Source organism: Mixophyes fleayi, chromosome 2 (genome assembly GCF_038048845.1).
Source record: "Mixophyes fleayi isolate aMixFle1 chromosome 2, aMixFle1.hap1, whole genome shotgun sequence".
Lineage (NCBI taxonomy): Eukaryota > Metazoa > Chordata > Amphibia > Anura > Limnodynastidae > Mixophyes > Mixophyes fleayi.
Window position 1 is genome coordinate 186,378,665 of NC_134403.1, and position 25,526 is coordinate 186,404,190.

The 25,526-nt window shown below is 40.3% G+C and overlaps 2 protein-coding genes across 6 annotated transcripts in view; both read right to left on the bottom strand.

Moving 5' to 3' along the window:
* The window catches only part of LOC142138425 (uncharacterized), a 261,296-nt gene that overhangs the window by 21,020 nt on the left and 214,750 nt on the right, over positions 1 to 25,526 (bottom strand). The window lies entirely within an intron of this gene.
* Positions 13,351 to 17,096, bottom strand: LOC142140589 (heat shock transcription factor, Y-linked-like). Its single transcript, XM_075198293.1, has 2 exons — positions 16,602 to 17,096; positions 13,351 to 14,050 (listed from the first exon to the last, which is right to left on the bottom strand). Exons 1-2 carry the CDS (start codon positions 17,094 to 17,096, stop codon positions 13,412 to 13,414), a joined length of 1,134 nt encoding a protein of 377 aa, XP_075054394.1. The 3' UTR covers positions 13,351 to 13,411.

Sequence of the window (25,526 nt, forward strand, 5' to 3'; positions counted from 1 at the left end):
TGTTCATTTGTCTGGGAAGTGGTGGTACCTTGGGCGTTTTTTTGCCAACATCAGCACCAGTCTTTGTCACTAATGCTTATCGATTAAAATATATTCCTCACTAGGAAGATAGTCCATATATGGGAGCAAACTCTTACTAGTCATATACCTTAGAAGTGAAATATGTTAGCTTGACTATGTGCGCTGGAATATATTTGTATTAGTTTTGCATAGGTTGTGTTTCCTCGGCAGCAGTGTATATTATATATATTTATATTTATTGCTCATCTATTATTAATCCAGCTAATCTGTGTGCACCTAGCAATAGTGCACACAGCATTGACCGTGTACTAGAAGGGATGGAGAGCACCCAGAACTGTCTAAAATGATAGCCTTGCCCCTTGCATGCGAGTTATGTCCACTCTGGGAAGGGATGTTGTGGAAACCACCCTCTAGAAATCCAGAGTTTGCCCCTGTTTCCCTCCTACCAGTTAACCGCAGCTTAAAGTGTTATAAAGCTGCAGCACCTCTGCTCCTGGACAGCTTTCTCACTACTAGTGATCATCAACGCAACGAAAATAGTAAATCAGATTAAGAAATCACGAGGATTTTCTAGACACCAGACTCCTGAACAGAAGATGATTTACATCTTACATATTGTTTATGTGACCGGGTATTTTCTATTCTGTTCTGAGTATAGAGAAGTGGATCCCAAACTTTCTCAGTTCGTGGCACCCATCATCATCATCACCATTTATTTATATAACGCCACTGATTCCGCAGCGCTGTACAAAGCACTCATTCACATCAGTCCCTGCGCCATTGGGACTTACAGTCTAAATTCCCTAACACACACACATAGACTAGGGTCAATTTTGATAGAAGCCAATTAACCTACCAGTATGTTTTTGGAGTGTGGGAGGAAACCGGAGCACCCGGAGGAAACCCACACAAACACGGGGAGAACATACAAATGCCACACAGATAAGGCCGTGGTCGGGAATTGAACTCATGACCCCAGCGCTGTGAGGCAGAAGTGCTAACCACTTAGCCACCGTGCTGCCCTCAACCCATAGGGTCTCCATAATTTTTTCAAGGCACCCCTAAGTCAAAATAATTACCAAGTAGTCCCCTCCCCCCTCCCCCGCCTTGCTTACCCAGCTAACCACCAGCCCTGGCCGCGGCACCCCTGTGAGATTGCCAAGGCACCCCAGGTAGCCGCGGCACACAGTTTGGGAACAGCTGGCCTAGAGAGTACAAATGCCAGGGATTTACTGCCAGAGGTCAAAGCTTTCAACCTGACAAGATTGTGGAATTTCTGCTGGGGCTATGAAAGTAGCAATCCCGAGGTGCTGTCATTCATTGTCAGACAGTTTCTCACAGCAGGAAAGTAGTTATAGTGCTGACTGATACATCTTCTCATGTGTTTTAGTCTGATATTACTATCAGACATATCCCCTTTTAAATAAACCTTGTTTTTTTATGTGTTGATTGGGGTCTGAATTACTTAATTTCTTGTTGAATATATCAAATTGTGTTACCATTAGCCAAAACCAAGAATTATTCCCTAATTAATGATGTTTTATTGAAACGGTACATACTTTTGATATCTTTTGACATCTAATTATAAAGCATGTACTGTATACTTATATTGGTTTTTTTTACCTCTTCCTGCTCCTCATTTCATCTACTCCCCACCACCATTCCCTGCCACGGGTGTATACCAAATCTAATGTGACTCCCTGTGTTGTGCCAGCTGCAGAGGATTTCACTTCCTGTTCCGTGACCACGGACACAGCTTAGAACTGTGATGAACTGTGTTGTGAGAGGGGGTATTGGTGTATGTGGGGTAAGAGAATTGGTGTATGTTGGGTGTATTGCTGTAATATGGGGGTCATTGTTGCTTTATCTAATGATGAGGGTATTGCTGTTTGCTTTTTATTGATGTAATGGGAGTGCTAATAATGTACGGGTCATTAAAGGAAATAGGCCTGTTTGCTATTGATTTAATGTTAGCAGCTTAGAGTGTTTACTATACTTGCCTACTCTCCCGGAATTCCTGGGAGGCTCCCGGACTCCCGGAAGAGTAGGCAAACCTCCCACATTTGCCGAAAATCACAGCATTGAATGGTGGGGGCGGGGCTTTATCACATCTTTAAGCCCCGCCCCGCTATTCAATGCCGTGAATTTCAGCATTTTATAGTGGGGGCGGGGCTATGGTGACTCGACAACGTCACCACACCCTCTCCTACCCCCTGTCACATGACTTCTTCCTGGGGGAGAAATTTTAAAAGTTGGCATGTATGGTGATTATTAGTTGCTTGGCTTTCCAAAATGTAACCAGTATATATCCCTTTTTCATACAGAGCCCAGGATCTGGACAAATAGCAACTGATAGAAAAAACAGCAGAACACACATCCTGCAGAAAACAGTCCAACATAGAGAGTGATCTACAGGAAACACAATTTATGTATCCTCTGTGAGGTAATACCACTAATTATTGGAATAGATTAGTGTGTAGTGACCTATGCAGGAACCCACTGTACGTCACTTATGACAAGAGAGAGTAGTACAGAAGAATAAAATATGCAACAGAGACAGTACCAGTCACACTACCAGAAAGCACTGTCTAACAAATGTGTATGTATATAAACTAGATATACATAAATATATATAATGGTTCCTCCCCAGTGTAATCTGTGCTTTTTTTTTTTTTGTAAGACTGACAGAGAGCTGTAATGTCAGTTAAAGAAACCGTTAGTAAAGCCTGGGAAACAGTGAGGAATACACCTACAATGACGCTCCTCCTTCCTCTTACTCAGCTTCACAAAATGGTGCCTGTATACACAACTGGTAGGAGCTGCAATAACAACAGTTCCCTACCAGTAAAATTGCCGCTGCTACCTGCATGTCCAGTCGCTGTCTGTGTCCTCATCAGTGTCACTGGAACAGGTGCGGGCTTAGACCGCCGACAGCACCGTCTCCGCTGTGCAAGGGGAGACTGGTGCTGCAGCCGCTGTTCCTGGCGCGGCCCGAACTCACACTGGAGTGGGTTCCTGGACACTATTATAGTGTCAGGTAACCCTATTACCTGGAGTCCACACTACCTCAGGGAGGGCGGCACCTAAGTGCTGTCAGCGCTCTCACTGAGTACTGCCGCGGCATTCACAGTATGAAAACCTCAATGATGAGGCTAAACATAAACTTATTTTAAATAAAAATTAAGACTAGACAAAAAAGCTGCCTTACTCGTTAGGCACTATTAAACTACTGACAGCTTCCTGCTGGAGGGGGCATAGAGGGGAAGAGAACAGGCTAGACAAGTTTCTAGTGCTATTACACCCACAGCGCCCTCTATACCCCAAGGTGAGCAGTGTCCCCCAACTGCAAGTGCAAGAGAAATATGTCATAATTACCAACTTTGTGACCTGTCCCTCGGGAGATCCTGGAGGACAGGTCATGTGACAGGGGTAGGAAAGGGCGTGGCGATGTCGTCTTGGCACCACCATATCCGCCCCCACTATAAAGTGGTGATATTCACAGCATTGAATAGTGGTGGCGGGGCTTAATGATGCGATTAAGCTCAGAAATTTGGGAGCCTCCCGGAAATATAATAAAGTATGAAATATATATATGTGTGTGTGTGTGTGTGTATATATATATAAATAAACAAAGCAGAAGGGAAAGGCACCTATGGTGTAGTATTTTAGGGAATATAGTCCCAAAATCCAAAGTGTGTGCATATGCGTACAAATGTTAACTTGAAGCATGCTCATCAGTACACGAAGCCTGGGTACTTCACTGAGGTCATATAGATCCACTCCAGTCTTGTATACTCATATGAAGAGAAGAGAAAACCAAATAGTGCAATAGCGTCAAACAAGTGGGACCAATATATACCCAGCCACCCAGATTGTGTGTACCAGAAATATATAATAGAACGCTAATCTGTAAGATTGCTTTATGTAGCTGGAATTCTCCCTTCTTCAATTCACTCCATCACAGGTTCAGGACAGGCAAACCAAAAATAAATAAAGGTCCCATATAGTGTAGTATGTTCAAATAAAGTGCTGAAGAGCTGCAGGGAGCTTACCACCACTTGAATCCTTTGACACCTGGATCCATTGAAATGGGAGATAAGGATTCTACTTGGGATACAGATAAGTTTGATTTTATATTTCTATTGTGAGTGTGATTCTTATTTTGTGAATAAATTATATTTTATTTGAACATGCTACATTATATGGGACCATGGGAATTATTTTCCACATTTCATGTACCTATATATTTTCCAAACAGGTCCCAGCATTCCAGGATCCATACAATAATCCAGAACCAGGTTGTGACAGCTGCAATAACCGGTGAGTGAGAGCAACACCATTTTAATATATAATATGTCATATCTAAAGAGGAGCAGCCACAGTACATGTTGGCCACGTCCACATCGCTGTGTCAGCAGCGTACATCTCTTCTCCTAATATGTGTGGAGGGAGAGGGGCAGAAAGTTACTGTAAAAGAGCTCCAAACTCTTCTTGGCGGCCCTGAGCATAGTGCTGATGGAAAGAAAGGCATCCGACACGCATGTCTCAATCTATAGCTCACTTCACTATATCTTGTCTGGCTGAAAAAAGTTATACCTCACTTATTAAAAGCTGCCGCTGATTGCAGTGTACAATTCCCCATAATTCAGTTTTAGAGAGAGAGAGAGAGATCAACTGCGGAAATGTTTCCGGACCACTAGATAATTCAATAACAGAACACTACAATTCCCAGAAGTCCTTCTGTCCAGTATTAATATTGTACAACTTTGTTTAGAGAACAAACGCACTGCTTCATTTAGCATAGTAATGCGCAATCGTTAGACCACAAGCTGTTGTAGAACTACAAATTCCAGCATACCTTGCCGGCCACAACATTCTCACGTTGACAAGAGGGGGGCTGAGGGCATGTGGTGATATTTTGGTGCATGTGGAACGTTTTTGGATGAGAGATGAGGGGGTGCTGAATTTTATTTTGAAACTAAGTGTAATGTGTGGCCCTTTTGGAGGCTGGAGAGCCACATATGTGGCCTTTGAAGTATTTCGGGTTGCCCATCACTGGATTAGGATCATACAATTGTTACAGTATTTGGCACCAAAGAGTATGAAAGTGCTTAGACTAATCAAACGTCATTTTACAAGAGTGTCCTGGTTTTCAAACCTATTTAAGTCCTAAGCAAGACATACAAGTTTCCTACATTTTAAGGGGTTGATTCAAGTACTATTACTATAGTAATTTCAATGCTGATTACTGCTCGCAGCTGCCTGAGCCACGAGCAAAAATCTATGTTAAAATTACTGTAGTAACAGTAATCATGCGCATGAACAATGCAGGGAATTGAATCTGCCCCGAAACTGTAAGCTATTTTAGGGAGGGTTTTTATTCATATAGGGCCTGATTCATTAAGGATCTTAAATGAAGAGGATTCTTATTTCAGTCTCCTGGACAAAACCATGTTACAACACAAGGAGTGCAAATTCTGTTTTGCACATAAGTTAAATACTGCCTGTTTTTTCATGTAGCACACAAATACTTGATAGCTTATTTGTACACTGAAATTTAAAGTTGATATGTGTGTGCTACATGAAAGAACAGGCAGTATTTAACTTATGTGCAAAACAGAACACTCATTTGCACCCCTTGCATTGTAACATGGTTTTGTCCAGGAGACTGAAATAAGAATCCTCTTCATTTAAGGTCCTTAATGAATCAGGCCCATAGTGTCTCCATGTAGTGTAAAGGGGAACTATTCGGAATTGGAAAACTAAATGACACTTTTCTATAAACTTTTATGGTCAGCACGCACAGCATACCTGGTTATACAGTTCTGACTATACAGCTGCTAGTTTCAGATTTTATGTAATCAAATATTAGTAACTGTCTAGTAATAATGTTACACACAGATATGCTGTGTTTGTGTATCAGGGTTTCTTGCAAAGTGTATTTTATTTTTACATTTGTGTTATTAAATTAAAACAAATTTAAAATTGTATTGTTTCATTGTAATCTGTTATTAATGTTTCATTGTTGTTATAGTTTCCAAATAAATTGTGTAATTGTTATAATGCCTTCTATGTTAACTCTGTACAAAACTCTGTTCAAAATTGCAGGATATTTTGACACCTTATATAATAATAGCGAATAATAATAATAAAACTTTAATTTACACAGTCTGGCCTAACAGAATAATGACCCAAAAATCGTATTACTGTATCGTATTCTGTAACCAATGTTTAATTTTTTACAATAAATTCCCATATATGTAATTTAACTTATTTTGTAGACTCATATTTTCTTAATATCATTTCTCGTTGGCATGCACTTTCTGCCATGTGCTAAGCAGACATGTTGAGAGGATGGCAGAATTCTTGGATAGTCATAAACTGATCCACACATATACAACATCATTAAAGGTAATATATAGAAGGGACTGCAGTATGGCATCATCGACAGAATGTAAGCTTTAACACTTGCTGGATGGTAGTGAATGAGCGGGCAGACAGGCAGACCGTTTGTTGGTGAGGGAAAAGTTATAGGTGATGATAACTGGCAGCAAGTACTATTTGTACTACATAAATATTCATATTTGCAGTTTTTATTTTTATCATGTTTAGTGATCCAACTAATCTCTGTGCTACAGTGACCTTTTCCATGTGGTCTTCTAGTTGATCTGAATGAATGTTTGCTTCTTAAATGGTTGGAATCAGCTTTGAATCTCTGAATGTCGGGCGTGATGTCATCACATCATTCAGTGAGGAGCAATGCGGTGAGGAGCCAGCAAGAAGACAGAAGAGAAGAATAGAAGAAAAGAGGAAAGAAGCCAATATAAAGGTAAGCAAAAAAAAACAAAGACAAGGGGAGGAAAGCAGAAAGGCACGGAGTGATGAATGAGGGGGATGAGGGGGCAGGATGGCACAGAGTTATGAAGAAGGGGAGGGGGCAGGATGGCACAGAGTTATGAAGAAGGGGCAGGATGGCACAGAGTAATGAAGGGGGGTGAAGCACATGGCACAGTGATGAAGGAGGGAAGCAGCATGGCACAGAGTGATGAAGGGGGAAGCAGCATGGCACATAGTGATAAAGGGGGGACGCAGCATGACACAGAGATGAAGGGGGGAAGCAGCATGGCACTTAGTGATGAAGGTTGGGGAAGCAGCATGGCACAGTGTGATGAAAGGGGGCCAGGTGAAGGGGGGGAAAGCAGCATGAAGGGCGCAGTGTGATCATAAAGGGGCACAGTGTAGCTATGATGAAGGGGTACAGTGTGATCATAAGGAAGCACAGCATGGTGATGACGAAGGGGCACAGTAATGTGTGTGTGATGGCAAAGGGGGCTTGTGGTAATGTGTGTGTGATGGGACAGTGTCCTTGTGGTAGTGTGTGTGTGTGATGGCACAGGGGGCATGTGGTAGTGTGTGTGTGATGTCACAGGGGGCTTGTGGTAATGTGTGTGTGTGTGTGTATGATGGCACAGGGTGCTTGTGGCAATGTAGTGTATGTGATGGCACAGGGGGCTTTTGGCAATGTACTGTGTGTGAGGTAGGTGGTGGCTAAATAATGGGTGCTATTTTATTTGTGGGGTGATGGTGGGGCAACTTAATAGTGGGGACTATTAATTTAAGATGGGGTGGTTTAGGGGCTATTAATTGAATGTGTGGGTGAGTTCGGGGAGATTGAGCTCTTAAATGTGAATATGAATTATTTAATGGCAGTGATGGTTGCGGGAAATAGGTATATTTATGAAATGTAAATACTATTAATTTATTGCTGGGGTTGTTTGGAGGAAGGGGATATAGGTTTATTTATTAAATGGGAATGCTATTACTTTAATATTGGGTTTGGTTGGAGGGATATAGATCTATTTATCAAATGTGAATACTATTTTTTTAATGTTGGGGCTGGAGGAAGGCCTAATTATTAATCGTTGGTGATATTGATTAGCGCTGGTGCTGGTTGGAATTTTCTAAATGTACCCATTTGTTTTTCAAATAGGGCCCCCAGCATTCCAGGACCCAGAGAAGCCACAACTAAAGACACCAGCAGCCACAGGTGGTGAAAGTGACAAGAACAGTTTGGAGAGAGCAGTACAGTTAAAGTGTCAAATGTTCTGATTCTAGTGGGGCAGTTCTGATTTTTGGTGACTGTTCTGCCCAATCTAAGGAGCAGGTAAAGACTGTGTACTCTTTAAATATACATTGCACTTATTATATGCTACACTATGGTGCTAGCTGTCCATCATGGGCTTACCACACCCCCTCTGGTGTTTTGGTTGCGCTTCTCTCCCCCCACTGGTGGGCCTCTACCACTGTACTCCCTCTGTGGGCCCTTCATGCCCCAGTCCAACAATGCACTTTTGTGTATCAGAATGTGAATTGGGGTCACTAATGTGACGCATGATGTGATTGTGTGCACTTATGTGTGGCATAATATGAATTGGGGCACTTATGTGTGGCATAAAATGAATTGGGGGTATTACTGTGGTATAATATGAACTGGGGACTATATTGTGTGGTATGTTATTGTCACGCCTGAAGATCTGTCTGTACCAAGACTGGGTTGTGTCTCTGGAGCTGGACTGGTGTCTACATAGACAAAGCTGGGTGGCCTGATAATGTCCCTCTGCCTGTAGTGAATGGACTGGTGCAGATGGTGGTTATGCTAGCAGGGGGGAGCAAACAGGAACTGAATTGCTGCACCGGACTTGAACCGGAATGCTGAAAGAGTATTGCTGTAACCAGAATGCTGGAAGAGGATTGATGTAACGGGAATGCTGGAAGAAATCAGAGTCCTGGAATAGGACTGGAGCCAGAGTGCAGACTGCACTGTCAGAGCTGGGGCTGTAGCAAGACGACTGTAGCAAGACGACTGTAACAAGATGACTGTAGCAAGACGACTGGGAACCAGGTTTGGGTCTGGATTACAACGTTGCACTGGCAACAGGTAAAGGTTCCAGGAAGTCCTTTTATAGTTGTTGTTGATTGCTGATTGGAGACTGCAGTCAGATGGGCAGAAGCAGCACTCTGAGTTGCAGAGATGGATCAGGTGACTATATCCAAGATGGCAGCTCCCATGAACTGATTTTGGAGGGATTCTGAAATGGAAGCTGTTATCACCGAGTGGCTGAGAGGAATCATGTGACTGAATCCAAGATGGCCACGCTCATACTCTAATTCTGGAGTGATCTTTGGAGTGGAGACAGATAATACAGCATCTTATAGAGAGCTCTGAAACCAGCAGAGCCTGAAAACCGCAGGGACAACTTGGAAAGGCAGCAAAGAGGTAAGTGACAGAAACTGAGAGTCTGGTGTGTGACAGTTATGAATTGTGGGCACGACAATTTACCATAGTATTAACTGGGCCTGTACTATGAGGCATGATATGTTTTGCGGACACAACTATGAGGCACTATGAGATCACTGTCCCGCTGACTTGAACGTCAGGACTGCTAGGACATATGTCACGCTCAGACGAGCGTGCACTGCGCACTTCTGCCAATGATGTATACAACAATGCAGGGATTTTTTCTGTAGGAGGGTGGTCTAGCGCTTTTCACCTGCTAGACACGCCCCAATGATGCACAGCCATGCCCCTAATTGTATGACCACACCCACTCCCACCAATGAACACAGCCATGCATAAAGAATGGTACCAAAACATCCTTAAAGAGCAACTTCTCCCAACCATCCAGTTTGGTGACAAACAATGCCTTTTCCAGCATGATGGAGAACCTTACCATAAGGCAAAAGTGATGACTGAGTGGCTCTTGGATCAAAACATCGAAATTGTGGGTCCATGGCCAGGAAACTCCCCAGACCTTAATCCCATGAGAACTTGTGGTCAATCCTCAAGAGATGGGTGGACAAACAAAAACCCACAAATTCTGACAAACTCCAAGCATTGATTAGGCAAGAATGGATCGCTTTGGGTTATTGGAAGCTGCAGAGGTCTATCTCTGTGCTTAGACTGTTTGGTGTTAGTGTTTTCAGATTATATATCCATTTAGTCTCTAGTTTTGATAGTGCCTTTTGTATGTTCCAATTGCATTCAGGGTTTGTGGGTGTGTCTATTGCTACAAAGTGGAATTTTTTTATTTTACTATTAGGTACTCTCTATAAATGTGCAACTACATTTTGTATTATTTCTTTTGTATATTATTCATGTGTTTTTGCATTCTTATGTTTAGGGTTCTTGCTGTGCGTCATATGTATTACATATGATGCACAGTTACAGGGGCACGTGATTAGGTATACAACGATTGTGGACTTACAGTACATAATCTTTGTGATTTGAAGCTTTTCCTAGTAATTATTGAGGTGAAGGTGTCATTTTTTAATTAAGTTATTTTTGCAGGCTTTACAGTTCCCACACTTATTAAACCCTCTAGGGTTTATTGTTTTAACTAGGTTTTTGGCGGTTTTGTTGATTTTTAGGAGGCTGCGTACTAGATGTCCCTGTAGGTCTCTGGCTTTTCTATGTGTTATGTGGGGTCTGTCTGGAAGTTAAGGTCCTGTTTGCTCATTCATATTTATGATATTCCAGTATTTCTGTAGTATTGTATTTTATTTAATTTTTTTAATTTTGAAGCTGTTTTTGTTGTATAATGAATTGGATAATGTCCTTTTTGGGTTGTTTTAGAGTAAAGGAAGTGTCATAGTCAAATTATATTAATTCAGAACTGTCTAACTCTAGCTTGGGCTTCTGTTAGGGTAGGGAAACTATATAGTCTCTCTTTAAATATAGTGGTCATGTTGCGGCTTTGGTTCTGATAGGTGATGTTGTTTGTGCTGTTCCTTTTAAATTGTCTATTGGTTGAATGGAATGTTTTTGACCCATGTTCTTGTGCCAGCTGTTTCTGACAACCTAATAATTGTCTACAGTTCCTAGAATGTTTTCAAAATGGACCTCTAAGTTTTCAGTGTATAGTGTTAGGTCTAGGAAATTAATGCTGGTGGCATTGTGTTCCTCATTGAATTGAGGTTAAGTTTGTCTTGTTTGTGTTTAATGAAGTTGTTGAATAGGGGTTCTGTGCCTTCCCATATGAAAAGTATGTCATCGATGTAGCGTTTCCACAGTACTATGTGTTCTAAGTAGGGTTTGTTATTATATATGAAGTCTTGTTCCCATGAATTCATGTATAGATTAGCATAGCCCCGGGCAAATGTAGTCCACATACTGTCCCTTCTGTCTGTTGGTAGTGTGTATCTTTGAATGTGAAGTAGTGATGTGACAAAATGTATTTTATGCTTTTTAGGATGAAATCTATGTGGTCTCTGCCTATATCTGCGTCTTCATCTAGTGTTCTGCCTATTGCTGGTACTACCTTGTGATATGGGATTCTTGGGTATAGTGAGCTTACATTTAATATGCACCACATGTATGTGTCTTTCCATGTGTGGTGTTGGGTAGTGTCAAGTACGTGTGTTGTATCTCTGAGAAATGATGTTGTCTTACTAACATATGGTTGTAGGAATGTATATACTGTATATATTAGGATAAGTTTTGCGCTATGGACTCTACGCCTGATACAATAGGCCTACCGGAGGGAAAGGGGGTGGTGGAGTTTGATGTTAGATTTGTGTATTTTTGCTAGGAAGTAGAAAGTGAGGATTTGTGTTGCTTTATTTGTATGAATTTCAATTCCTGTTTATTCAGGATTCTCATTTAAAATTATTTCTAATTGTAAGATAAATTTGTTAGTGGGTTCGAGGGTTAATATTTTGTATGTGTGGGTGTCGGAGAGCAATCTGTGGGCTTCTTCTATGTATTTGGTTGTGCTCATTATTACTATTCCTCCTATTTCTTAGTGTTCTCATCAACAAAAAAGAGCCTTAGGGTGCTCCCTGACACACAGGAGTGCTTATTAATATATTAAAATATAACATTTTGAAATAATAAAATGACATATAGGACCAAGAACAGAATAGAAGAGTAGGGTAACTAGTGGTGGAAGGCAATAAGGTGGGTAGAGTGGTAGGGAGGGGAGGGTTTGGAAGATCCATCAGAGAGCTAAGAGAGAGCCATGGGGTACACCACTAACAACAATTGGGAATCAGTTGACAATACTTTCAGACATTGATTTGAATTAAAGACTTACTTATTGCTGGGATCCTACCTCAAACCTATAAATTCTATAACAGTCAGTTTCTTTAAATTCCAACCATTATAGCCACGTAGCATTGCAATCTGAGGAGTCTTTTTCGTTCACAGAAGTAGTTATATCATCCATGATATAGTTGTCGATTTGTACATACCAGTCTTTTAGAGATGGGGGCAGATGTTTTCCAGCGATCCTGGATTACAGCATTTGTGCCTTGCTAAAATGTCTCAAAAGGAACTTCTTGAATTTAGTGATGGGTATTTTGTACGAATTTATAAGCCAAAAGCCCTGTTCAGCTGGAACCTCGGAATTCAAATAATGTTTGTAATTCTGGACAACTTGCAGAAGAACTTTCTTTTTTGGGCACTCCCACAAAATATGTATATAACTCCCTAATGCACCGCCAACATTCACCAGAGGTCCCGGAGTACATTTTATTTAGTAAGATGGGGTGTCTGCACCAGCGTGCTGTATACATGTATTGGATCTCTACCACTGAAGCACTTATTGAGCATGTGTGTGTAGTTTAAAAAACTTTCCACTATTCCCTTTGCAAATTTCTCTATCCAAGCCCCATGTCTTTATAAAGAGAGGTAATGAGCGACATAAGTTTTCTACAATTAAAAGTGAGGATATTGTGCAGGTAGGAGCATACAGATTATTTTACATGTCTTGTGGCTTAGGCAAGAGGAAGTTTAAAAACCATATACAGAGTGCTAGAGAGTTAATTAGAGTGGTAGATGTTAGTTTGGCAGTATTGCAAAATGACCAGATCTATAGCCATATGGCATATTCCAGTCACATGATCTATGCCAGCACATCATCTAATTACATGACATGACATTTTAATTATTGGTGTCTATATTTCTCTTTTTGCACTTCCTTTGAATTTTCTAGAACTGAAGATGTTTACTTCAGCGGAGAAAAACAACTTTTGCCTCTATAACTTTGTCAAACAGATCCTGTCATTAATTTTAGTACATAAAACTACCGTCTGTACTCGGCGTACTAAAATGACTATTCATATTACCAAATATCTTACATTCTGTTATCATAGGGGAGAATTATATACTTATTTGTGATGTTTACTGGGCCACATGTTAATGTAAGCTTGATGATCATATACTAGCATTGATAACATGTGTTTATACATTATATATAGTCAAGTCTAAGTAAAAATTACCAATACAGTGACTGATATGTGATAAAGAGTAAGAAGACTGGAAACCTGAGAATCACATTTTACTATCCATAAAATGTCTTTTTTTTAACATGATCATTTTAGATTATTTATTTTATTCCATATTTTCTTGGTCCATTTCTGGCCCCTTAGTGGATGTGGTTGATGAAGATGTTGCATTCTCAAAGCACGTGCAGCTTGGGCAGTCATGGTAGAAAGGACTATGCTGAACTAAAGATTGGGCCATAGACATGACAGATGCTGCAGCCATCATATTCATTGAAAACCAGGGGTTACAAACTGACAGCAAGTTAGCCAAATTGGCCTGCACGTCGCTTAAATCTGGATTCATGTTTGGAAATTCTGGCATGGGTGGTATTATATGAGATGGAGAAGCAAAAGAAGTGATAGTGGTAAAGTCTAATCCGTGACTGGCATTCTGGCCCATTGCAAAGTATTCTGATGGCGTTGTTGCTGATGATGTAATGCAGCTACCACTGATGGGTGGTGTTGGCTTAAAGGGTCGACGTCTTTTTCGCTTTTCAGGAACAGACTTTGGTGCGTTGCCTCCTGAGGTCACAATCTCTTCTTTATTCTCAACAGGACACTTTTGTAGATTTGTATCCTGTCCTTTTAAGTCATGTTCTGGTGGGGACATAGCTGAACGAGCTTTCCGTATACCCACTCTTCTCTTTATTTGTCTTAGTAAGTCAGGATAACCTCTCTGAAAGTGTGGGTTTTGGTACAGCTGGAACTGGAACACAAGGACACAATTTTAATATAGATTTTTCAAATACATTTCAATCTCATAATAAATGTGAAATCAGAATATAATGGACAATGCCGGTTACTATAATCACTAAATATGTTCTATATTTGCTTTTGGTTATAGGATGGTAGCAGCATGAATGCACTTGAAGGTTTACAATTTACAGAAATGTAAGTGACCTTACTGTAACCTGCAGAGATTTCTCTACAATATATATTTTCATATACATGATATTTTGCTCGTAAGTATGGTAACTAACCCCTGATCAGATCATATTGTTAAAATCCACATATAGATTGAATAGGGGGTATATTTATCAAGTGGTGGTTCTGAAAAACCACTATTTCTTGGCAGTTTGCCATTATTTTTTAAAACAGCAATTTTATTAAAGACAAAGCCCATTGGGTTTTGTCTTTACTAAAATTGCCGTTTTAAAAAGATATGGTTTTTCGGAACCACCGCTTAAAATAATATAACCCTAGCTATGTTTATAAGGGGAATTACCCTGTGACATTTTTTCTCTAGCCGTCACAATATTTCAGGTGGGATCTGACTCTACCCTGTGCTGATCTGTCAAGAGTGCCCCAGTGACTACCAGAGACAACTCTCTTCTGATGTGATATCTATTTGGGGCTACATTGTCAGCCATTACTCTCCACTAGATACTGTAACGTGGGCATTAATTCACACTTGGGCAGATATATGCTTTTTTAATAATGGATTATATAACCTCCCATGTTGCCCTGATGTCTGATGCTGCCCTATCACTCTTGCTATACTTAAGAGCTGTTACGTCATGGTGTCATCCCACTTTCGTAGAGAAATACTGGTGCAAAAACCTACAGGCTGGGACTGAAAGTGCCAGTCGCTTCCTGATTGATTGTGCTGCCCTTTTCCATGATGCTAACCCAATGGGAATCAGAATCCCCAATCATTACTATCCTAAACCATCTTATTCTCCTTCAGTTCCATGCAGGTGGCCCCCTCGGTATAGGTAGCAATTAGCCCCCAGGACAGAAGGTTGTTGTTTCTGTTTATCTGCAGTGGTTAGCACAGGTAGAAGAACCTCCTATCCTGTGTGCCTAAAAAAATTGCAGCTTGATACATTAACCCCTTGGAGAGCATCAATATACTTTTATATAAGTTTTTATTGTGTAAATAAAAGAACTAAATACTGCTGGTAGGTAATAGTGATTCTGAACACCAGTAGAACTTTACCAGAACTGTGCCAGCGTTTAGTGACAATGACGAGAACATATAAATTCCTGAAATGTTCAGTGATGCAATGTCAGGTTTGGTTGACTTGTGAGGCATAACAGTCATTGGGGGCATTTTTGTGTTGCTGAATATTCACTGTGGGCATTAAATGTGTGGTTTAAAATTATTTGAAGGCACTTTGTGAGGCATAACAGTCATTGGCGGCATTTTTGTGTGTCTTAAAAATATTTTGAGGCACTTTGTGAGGTATAAAGTGAATTGGTGGCATTATTGTGGCATAAAATGTATTGGGGGCATTACTGTGGCATAAACTGCATTGGGGCACTTATGTGAGGTATAAAATGAATTGGGGGCAACTGTGTGGAATATTTTGATTTGAAGCAACTGTGTGGCATACTTTGATTTGGGAGGCAACAGTGTGGCATACTTTGAATTGGGGGCAACTATGTGGCCTATTTTGAATTGGGGACAACTATGTGGCACACTTTGATTTGGAGGCAACTGTGTGGCATACCTTAAAATGGGGGTACAACTATGTGGCATAACATGGATTGTAGTGATTTATGTGTGGCATAAAATTAATTGGGAGTACTATTGTGGCATAATATGAACTGAGGGTATTACTGGGGCATAATATGAACTAGGGGCACTATTGTATGGCATAACATGAACGTTTATTTGTTGGTCCCATTACTATTAATATTATCATGATATTAGCGTGATAAAATAAGAAATAATTAAATATATATATATATTTTTACACACACACACAGTGGTCAAAGTGGAAATTTAGTAGTGGCAGTACGGAAAATGTAAGTGGATGGAATTTTATGGTTTTACAATCAAAGCAGTAGAAGAATTGGCGTTATGGCTTACCACCGTATACAGAACACTTTGACAAATATATATATATATATATATATATATATATATATATATATATTACACACACACACACACACACAAAGACATTTTTGCCGGTGCACTAATAGAAAAAGGTTGTCGACCCCATATAAAAGGAAGCACATTATTATTAGCTGTAAGTATCTCATAAAAGATAAGGTAGCATTGCTATAAAATTAAACACAATAAATGTCCAGCTTTTACATTCAATCAGTAGAATGACTGGATCTTTCAAAATAATGAGAATCTGATGGATAGTTGTTAAATTCCACTATTTTTTTCCTAGAAAAGTAGGTGCAAGTAATGCAAACTTACACCCTCACTCTTTTTGCTACAGATGTATCAGATATTCTATATGTTTAATACATAAAATATTGCAGTAAATTAAATAAATAAGCATTATATAACAGCTTACCTTATTAAATTCTGCAGCAGCTTCCTCTTCAGCTAGGAATTCAGCAAGTGAGGCGGATCTTTGAAATTCACGTCGAACTTTGATGAACCCATAAAGATTCAGTTGCCGTATAAAACTTTTCATACAATCAGTTTCAAAAATTCTGAAAGAACCTCTTTTCTCTAGAACTTCAGATTTAAACAGCTCCTTATTAATCATGATACAGATGCCATCGTGGTCCCACCGAATAGAATTAAAATGGTCACTTTCTACAATCTTCCACAGTTTGCTAGGAAAATTAAGGGATCTAAAATCTCCCAGGACTGAGTCCTCATTTAAAAGGAACCGTGGCTTTTTCACAAATGGCTCATCAGGCAGAACTTGCGGTGACTTTTCATCAATTTCAGACAGGATATTTGGGATTTCATCTACTGCCCGGTCAGCTACTGGATATGCTGAATTAGTCATCATTATTTGATCTCCAACGCATTCTGATTCTTCTGCAGATGGCTCCATCTCTAGTCTTGTATATGGAGTACCCTGCAGTTATCAGACATAGCCTCTCTATTGTATTAAGATGCTGGGAGATCAATGAGGAATTCTAGAACACCCCAATAATTATCATACATAAATATTACATCACAAAGGACCTCAGTTGCTAGGAGGTCACTGACCTTTCAGTTATGTTTTCTTAAAGGCAAAGACTACTATTATTGCACCTTTCTATATGCAATAATACACTTGCAACATCTATTTCCATGTCATTAATAAAACTAAACATATGTAGTAAAACTCCATCAATAATCTTGATATATAGATACATAGATAGATAGTTAGATAGATAGATAGATAGATAGATAGATAGATAGATAGAGATAGAAAGATATAGATATAGGGATATATAGATAGATATAAATATATTATAGGGGCACAGTCGTGCCCTTATATTAAGGTTGCATCTAATAAAAGACATTCTGCCATTATAAATCTGTGAGAGGGGCGGCATGGTGTTTGAGGGGCTACATTTTAAAAAGTATTAAAGCTATTAAACTAAAATGTGAATGAAGAACCGTCCATAGGTGTCGCATGCCAAATTTCAGAAAAAAAGAATAAAAAATTACAAATTAGGAATAATCTTAAATTCAAAATCTCGCCGATTTTTCCACTTCCTGTTTTGCTAAAAAGTCACAGTTTTTTTGTTTTTTGTGGGGAGAGCGTAACTCCGTGTACAGGAGGTCTAAAGACTTGGGGTTTGTTTTATAAGAAAGCTATTATGACTGAGGAGTGCCTTTGAGGGTTGAAAATTTTGAGAAAGTTATAGTTTTTTTTACAATTTGGTAAAATATGTTCCATTTTAAAGATAGGGGATTTCATAATGTTACACATGTCAGTTAGAGGTGTGCGCTGGGTGTACTCAGACTGGCTTCACTTGAGAGCACAAACCTGACTGAGTCTCTGGCTAAGAGATTTTCATCTCTGATCTGAAGAAATTACCCACATTCTCTAGCCACAGGGGGGCTTGTCAGTGTTTTGGGGATATGGGAGGGACACTCTGTAGTACTATTGGCCCAGGCACTGCTCTCAATTGAGAGTTTAATCTCTCCCTGTGGTGCCAGAGATGGCTGATAGTGAATCCATTGTAAACCTCCCGCCCCTCAGTGATATCAGTTAATTTATTCACTGTACCGAGCTGGGAGCGTGAAATTCAAAAGTGCTCTGTAGTACTTGTACTGATCACACTCAGTGGTGATCACAGCGGGAAGTAGATGTGAGGTATCTGGACATTAGCATCTGACATGTCCCTCTTTACAATTGACATGTACTGGAGAGAAGCTGCTAAATCTATACACACCCACTTCTCATTGCTTGCTGTGTGCTGTGTTTTACTCATTGGTTCGTCAGCAGAATGTAGTGTTTTCACACACACTTCTCCTTCCCAGTGTTGTACTGTACTGCTGTGTGAGAACTCTGCTGTTTAAACCATGGAGGGTTAACTCACAGCTGATCTGACAGTCAGTTTCATCACTTCCTGTCTTGGAGGACTTTTCTGTCAGAATCTCTGTAAGAGTCTGTCTGCTTTCACTGGTGACAGCATCAACAAGGACTCAAGTTTAAGGACTGGGGAGGTGATTACAGTGCTGCAGGTGCTGGTGGGAAGCACATAAGCACAATGTGGTACATACTGCACCACATTACCGACTGCCAAAACATGCATGCATACATACTGCACGCCGCCACTGACTGTCAGAACATGCATGCAAACATACTGCACGTCGCCACTGACTGCCAGAACATGCATACTGCACCCCACCACTGTCTGCCAGAACATACATATGCACCAAATTCTGCCAGAACATACATATGCACCAATGGCTGCCAGAACATACATACCTCATCCCATCACTGCCAGCCAGAACATACATATGTACACACATATATAGATACATATGTATATGTGTGTATGTATGTGTGTGTATATATATGTGTGTGTATATATATATATATATATATATATATATATATATGTGTGTGTGTGTGTGTGTATATATGTATGTATATATATATATATATATATATATATATATATATATATATATATCAAAATGTTGGTAGCAAATCACTTTATGGTGTCATTTATAAACCACCACTAGTTATCTTGAAAGCAGCCTGTCAACCTGAGGAAATTGTGCTTAATTTACAAGTCTGACATAGTTAGCAGAATTGCTTAGTTTCATCTCCTCCTTCAACTTATCTAGCTGCTTTTCCAAAAGTCTAATTAGGAAATCAATTGACTCAATCTAACAGTGTCTGAACTCACTTCATAGATGACTACTTAGAGTGGTTTCAGCACCTTGCACAACACGGAAGTTATTCTCCCATGCGCTGAACTAAAGTACATTCCCCCTCAAACCCCGCAGGAGTTGCAGTCTCCTACATACTGTTGCAGAATGCCCGAAAATGACCGGAACTATTTCTGGACACAGACAGCATCTCCTGCATGTCACTGTCATTTTTTAAAAAGCTTGGTACCATCAAGTTGATTGTGTGAACAAAACATGGAATGTGATGGAATTCTCCCTGCTGTAATGCTCTCACAATATTGGTGGCGTTATCACAAATGACATATCCTCAGTAGAGTCCAAGCAGGATAAACCATGTTGCAATGACATCCCTTAGTCTATCAAACAGGTTGTCAGCGGTATGCCTTTTAGTGTAGCCGGTGATACACTAATGTAGACTACTACTTTGTATTTGCAACAGGATGAGGGGGATATTTGTGTAGCTGAAGACGGCGCTAATGAGGATGACGTTGTTTGTGTAAGTCCTGCACCAGTGGAAGCAGTTCTTGCACGTGACAAGAAGAAGGCCATAGTCATGCCTGGGCATAAGACCAAAAAATCCACTTCTTATGTGTGGAATTATTTTTACCCAAATCCTGACAACAGTTGTCTAGCCATTTCTAGTATTTTTAAAGCCACAGTCAGTAGAGGTAGAGACTTTAACCATCTAGGAACCTCATCCATGTTACATCATGTGAAGCGAGTTCATGGCGAGCTGTTGGGAAACTTAAACTTATGCTAAAAAAATAACAACAAGCAGTCCATCATCAGCTACCTCCCTTCTCTCAGCTAGATCCCAGCACCTGCAATCTACACCCACAACACTGTCCTCATCAATATCCTAGTAGCGATTGGAGTTAGTCCTGCTTCCAAGTTGGTAAGGCTAGATGACTCCTCCACTATCCTGGATTCCTCAGAAGAAGTCTTGAGCATTAGTCCCACTGCTGTTACTACTGCTACTGCTGCTGCTGGGCGTGGATATTCATCCCAAAAGCAGACCAAGAAGAAGACTACTAGTAGCTTACAACAATTGACTGTTAAACAATACTTTGCAAGAGGAAGCAAGTATGAAAGCTGTTACCCAGTAGCAAAGTGGATCACAGACGCCATAGCGACTATGCTAGTATTAGATCTGCGTCCATTATCCACTATTAATGCAGCTGGTATTAGATAGTTACTTGACATCTTGTGTCCCCATTACCAAATTCCATCACAACACAATTTTACTAGAAAAGCTATTCCTCACCTCTACCAGAAGGTGTCCTAAAAATTTAATTATTGGGCTACAAAATGCCATTCTACCCACTGTACATTTAACCACATATATGTGGACAAGTGGAACTGTGCAAACTAAAGATTATATGACTGTGACAGCCCACTGGGTTGGTGATTTGCCTTCACCAGCAGGAACACCATAAGCATTTACCCGAGTACATCACATTTTTCAGACGCAAGATACTCTGTGTATCACCGGCTTCACTAAGAGGCATACAGCTGACAATCTTGCAAAAACGAAGGGATGTCATTGCAGCATGGCTTATCCCGCTTAGACTCTCCTGAGGATATGTCATTTCTGATAATGCCACCAATATTGTGAAAGCATTTGTCAGGTTAGGTCACGAATAATGGAGTGAGATCCTGCTGTCACAATGAGTATTGACTAAAACTTCCCTGGAGGTGTGTAATCTAACAAAATGAGAGGTATTCCCGAGTGATTCCCGCAAGGGAGTATGGGCTTCTGCGGCTCTCACCTTGCAGGTCGCGGCTCTCCAGGAAAGCTCCCAATGTGACAGCTGAGAACAAATTATATGGCAGGAGAATGATCCAATTCTGACATCAAATGGTAGTAACAAAGATTACCATTTTATTATAAAACTTTAGTACAAGAGTTCAATGCAGACTTGAGTATTTTGCAAATGATGATCACAAAGGCATGCAGGAATAGAGACTTTCAGCAACATTCATTAATACAAGCTGCACATGCAATAATCAGATTCTCCATAGTAGTAATCTTGAAACACAAGAATCAACAAAGTCCAAACATATTCCGCCACAATAGACACAGCTTGATACGGATTGTAGAGCTATAGATAGATAGTTAGATATAAATCATAGCATATACTACAAGCCGTTGAACAGGTATACAGAGATCCAAAATAGTCCAGCATCCAGTAGTAACGAACTCACGGCAGCAATGAATAGCAGCTTTACCACAGATAGTGGAACAGGTAACAAAGTTGAGGAATACAGCAAACACCAGCAACGACCACATAGCAGCGATGAATACAACAGCTTTACCATGGATTGTGGAACATGTAACAGGTCTAGCTCATAGCGTTACCATGAGCAGTGGAACAGGCATGCAAACAGAGACATCAGAGTAACAGATATGACTTGAAGAACCAGCAATGCAAGAAAGGAAGGAAGGCCCTAATAAAGGGAGGCTGCCCAATAGCAAGACTGACCAGCACACAGGTGTAATGATCACAGATGCCGACCATGACCAATTGACCAAAAGTCTGCACAAGAAACAGAATTTAAAGGGACAGTGAGTATTTAGAGGCTCGGGTAGAGGTACCTGGAGAGCGGAGTGTGACAGCATTACAGCTGGATGTATTCCATCACATTCAATGTTTTGTCACACAATAAACTTGGTGGTGCAGAGCTTTTTGAAAAATGATAGGGGCGTGCAGGAGATGCTGCCTGTGGCCCATAAAATATCTGGACATTCTGCCACAGCATTTAGAAGATTGCAACAGCTACAAGAGCTATTTAATTTGCCCTCCCACCAACTGAAGCAAGAGGTGGTGACAAGGTGGAATTCCACCCTGTATATGCTTCTACAGATGAAGGAACAGCGAAAAGCCATCCACACTTACTCCACAAACCATGACATTGGGAAAGGAGGAGGGATGTATTTTACTGAAGCTAAGTGGAGAATACTTTCCGTGTTGTGCAAGGTGCTGAAACCATTCGAAGTAGTCACCTGTGAAGTGAATTCAGACACTGCTAGCTTGAGTCAAGTGATTCCCTTAATTAGATTTTTGGATAAGCAGCTTGAGAAACTGAAGGAGGAGATGAAACAAAGCAATTACGCTAAGTATGTTGGACTTGTAGATCAAGTACTTTATTCGCTTTGCCAGGATCCAAGAATTGTCAAAATCTTGAATACAGATCACTACATTTTGGCGACTGCACTTGATGCTAGGTTTAAGAGCTATGTCTCCTCTTTGTTTCCAAATGACCCAGATCTGAAGAGATGCAAGGAGTTCCTGGTGAGCAAGATGACAGCTCAAGTGTTACGTTACAGGACGGCGTCTCCTCCTTCAGTTTCTCACTCAACTGCTGCTAGGAAAAAACTTAGCTTTCCCAAGAGACCCAGGGATGATGCAGATGACTCAGCACAACATTTTGACATCTGGTCTGGTGTAAAAGAATTGACCAAAAAATGTGACACCTCTGCCGTAACGCCACCTGATCCTACTATCAACATCCAAATGATGGTGGAGGATTTTTTTAATGACAGCATAGAAATAGACACATCAGACAGTCACTTTACATACTGGGAGGAAAAAATGGGAATTTGGAGACCCATGTACCAACTCGCTTTGCGCTGCCTAAGCTGCCCACCCTCCAGTGTGTACACTGAAAGAGTTTTCAGCACAGCTGGAAACCTTGTCAGCGATCGGTGTAGGAGGCTACTTCCTCAAAATGTGGAAAAGATGATGTTCATAAAATTGAACTTCAATTTCCATGAGGAAGGCCTTTCCCGCCAATTACATCAAAATACTGAGACTTCTGTAATGGTGGATTCCAGTGGTAATGAATTAATAATGTGTGAGGATGATGTACAAACTGATGAGGCTGAGGATGATGATAACAACATCTTGCCACAGTAGAGTTCAATAACAGCACTACCTTAGTTGCCTTAAGGCCATTGATAGCTTGGTTTGTGGGGGCCAAAACAAACCAAGCACATCAGCCTCCAAAGTGGCACTCCTTGTCGCTGAAGTGCTTGGTTTGTTAAAGTTTGCATGTCCTTTTTAAGATCCAACATAAGGTTGGATGTGAGGGCCCAAAGACAATTCCATTTTGCACCACTTTTCCTTTCAGTAACCGACAAGACCAGGGGGTAAATGTATCAATCTCCAGTTTTTCTCCGGTTTTTGTCAACTAGCGGGAGTTCGGCGAGATGACAGCTTAAATTTAAAGCGGCGCTGCCTTGTAAAGGGAAACTTCCCTTTACAAGGCAACGCTGCTTTAAATTTAAGCTGTCATCTCACCGAACTCCCGCGAATTGACAAAACCGGAGATTGATACATTTACCCCCTGGTCTTGTCTATTGTAAAAGAATTGACCAGGATTAGTGACACCTCTGCTGTAACTCCACCTGATCCTACTATCAACTATCAACATCCAAAGAATGGTGAGGATTATTTTTAACTTTATTTGAACGGTATAAAGACAACAGTTTTCTTAACAAAGAACAACGTTGCTTGCAGAAGTAATGTAAGCAAGGATGTCTAAATAGACTTGTATATGTATTACCTTCCACTTTGCTTCTGTTTAACAGCATTGCACAAAGTGTTTGTAATCTGCACTTTACGTCAAAGGTACCTGATAAAGAGTGCATAAATAATCTATTATTTATGTTTCATTTTATAACATATGACAGAGATTCAGTCACAGTTGAATTAGCACACTAGCTTTGCACAAAATCAGCCACCCTGCCCCTCCCCCCCCCACCTGGGACTATGGGTGGTAACTAGTTGATAAACAGGTTTGAACATTTGGTCTGTAATTAGCATATGAATGCCTGTAGCAAGCGTCTAGACTCTGCCCACTAGAGAGGTTTACACTGCACACAGAGAAATAATATCACTTTATACCTGGTGCTCAGACAGAGGGAGCAGGCTGCCTGCTGCTCCTAGGTGAGCAGGCCTTAGGCCCTGACTAGTATGGAGTGTGCATGGCATGAATGGTGAGTATGAGCATGTTGTAATGTGTTGTTGCATGGAGGGCATGAGTAAGTGAGAATGAAAGTTTGAATTGATTGGATTGATACGGACAGAGTGACATAAATGCATGCCTAGTTGGGATAAATGAAAGCATTTGTGTTTGAATTTGGATCGATTGGTTTTATACATAGTTAATGCGGTGATTTGTGGAGTGCTGTACTATACATAGTTTGAATTCCTGTTTGAATTGGGATCGATTGGTTAGGCTTTGGTAATGGAGACGTTTGTGCTATGTGTGAAATATCATGTGTTAAAATTGGCCAGTGGACATTGTGCGTTAACCACTAAATAGAGAGCTATTTGTGGTGGATTGGCTAAATACTGCTTGTAATGGGTCTGTACTGAGTTCACATTGTTTAGTAACTGTAATTGTTTAGTAGGCCTTGTGTGGGCCTACAAGTATGGCAAGTCAGCCATTTTGGATGGTGACTACATTGCATAGAAAGTGATGGATTAGCAAGTGATCAGATCGTTAAATATAACATTTTGTATTGGTGTTATACATAGACCTGTGTGGTTTTGTGTTGGTTTAAGGAAGTGATCAGATTGTTAGATATGCATAGAAAGTGGGTTTATGCATAGAAAGTGTAGTAGATTGAACTGGTTGTAACGATGTGTTTGAAAATGGCCGATGGGCTTTGAGTGAGGTGTGCATGTGGTCTATATGGATTCCCCTCCCCCTTCACTACACACTGCATGCACACACACACACACACACACACACACACACCTTTAGACAATAGTTAGTCAACACACACACAATTACATATATATCTATATTACAGGCAATAAGTAAGATATATATTGCACTAAAATCTATATTGTGTGTACAATATTGTTACGCTGTTTATTGTTCTATAATATAATACAACACACTTTAAATGAATCTATATCTTGTTGTGATTATTCTTGAAACTTGTCGATATAAAGAAATATAAAAATGATATTTCTTGGGTTAATTTAGAAATACCTTTTGCGAGGAGTTGGTTGACGGTAATAGTCATATATATATATATATATATATATATATATATATATAACGTTATTAAATGGTCATGCATACGTTTGCCAGTATATTAAGGAGATTG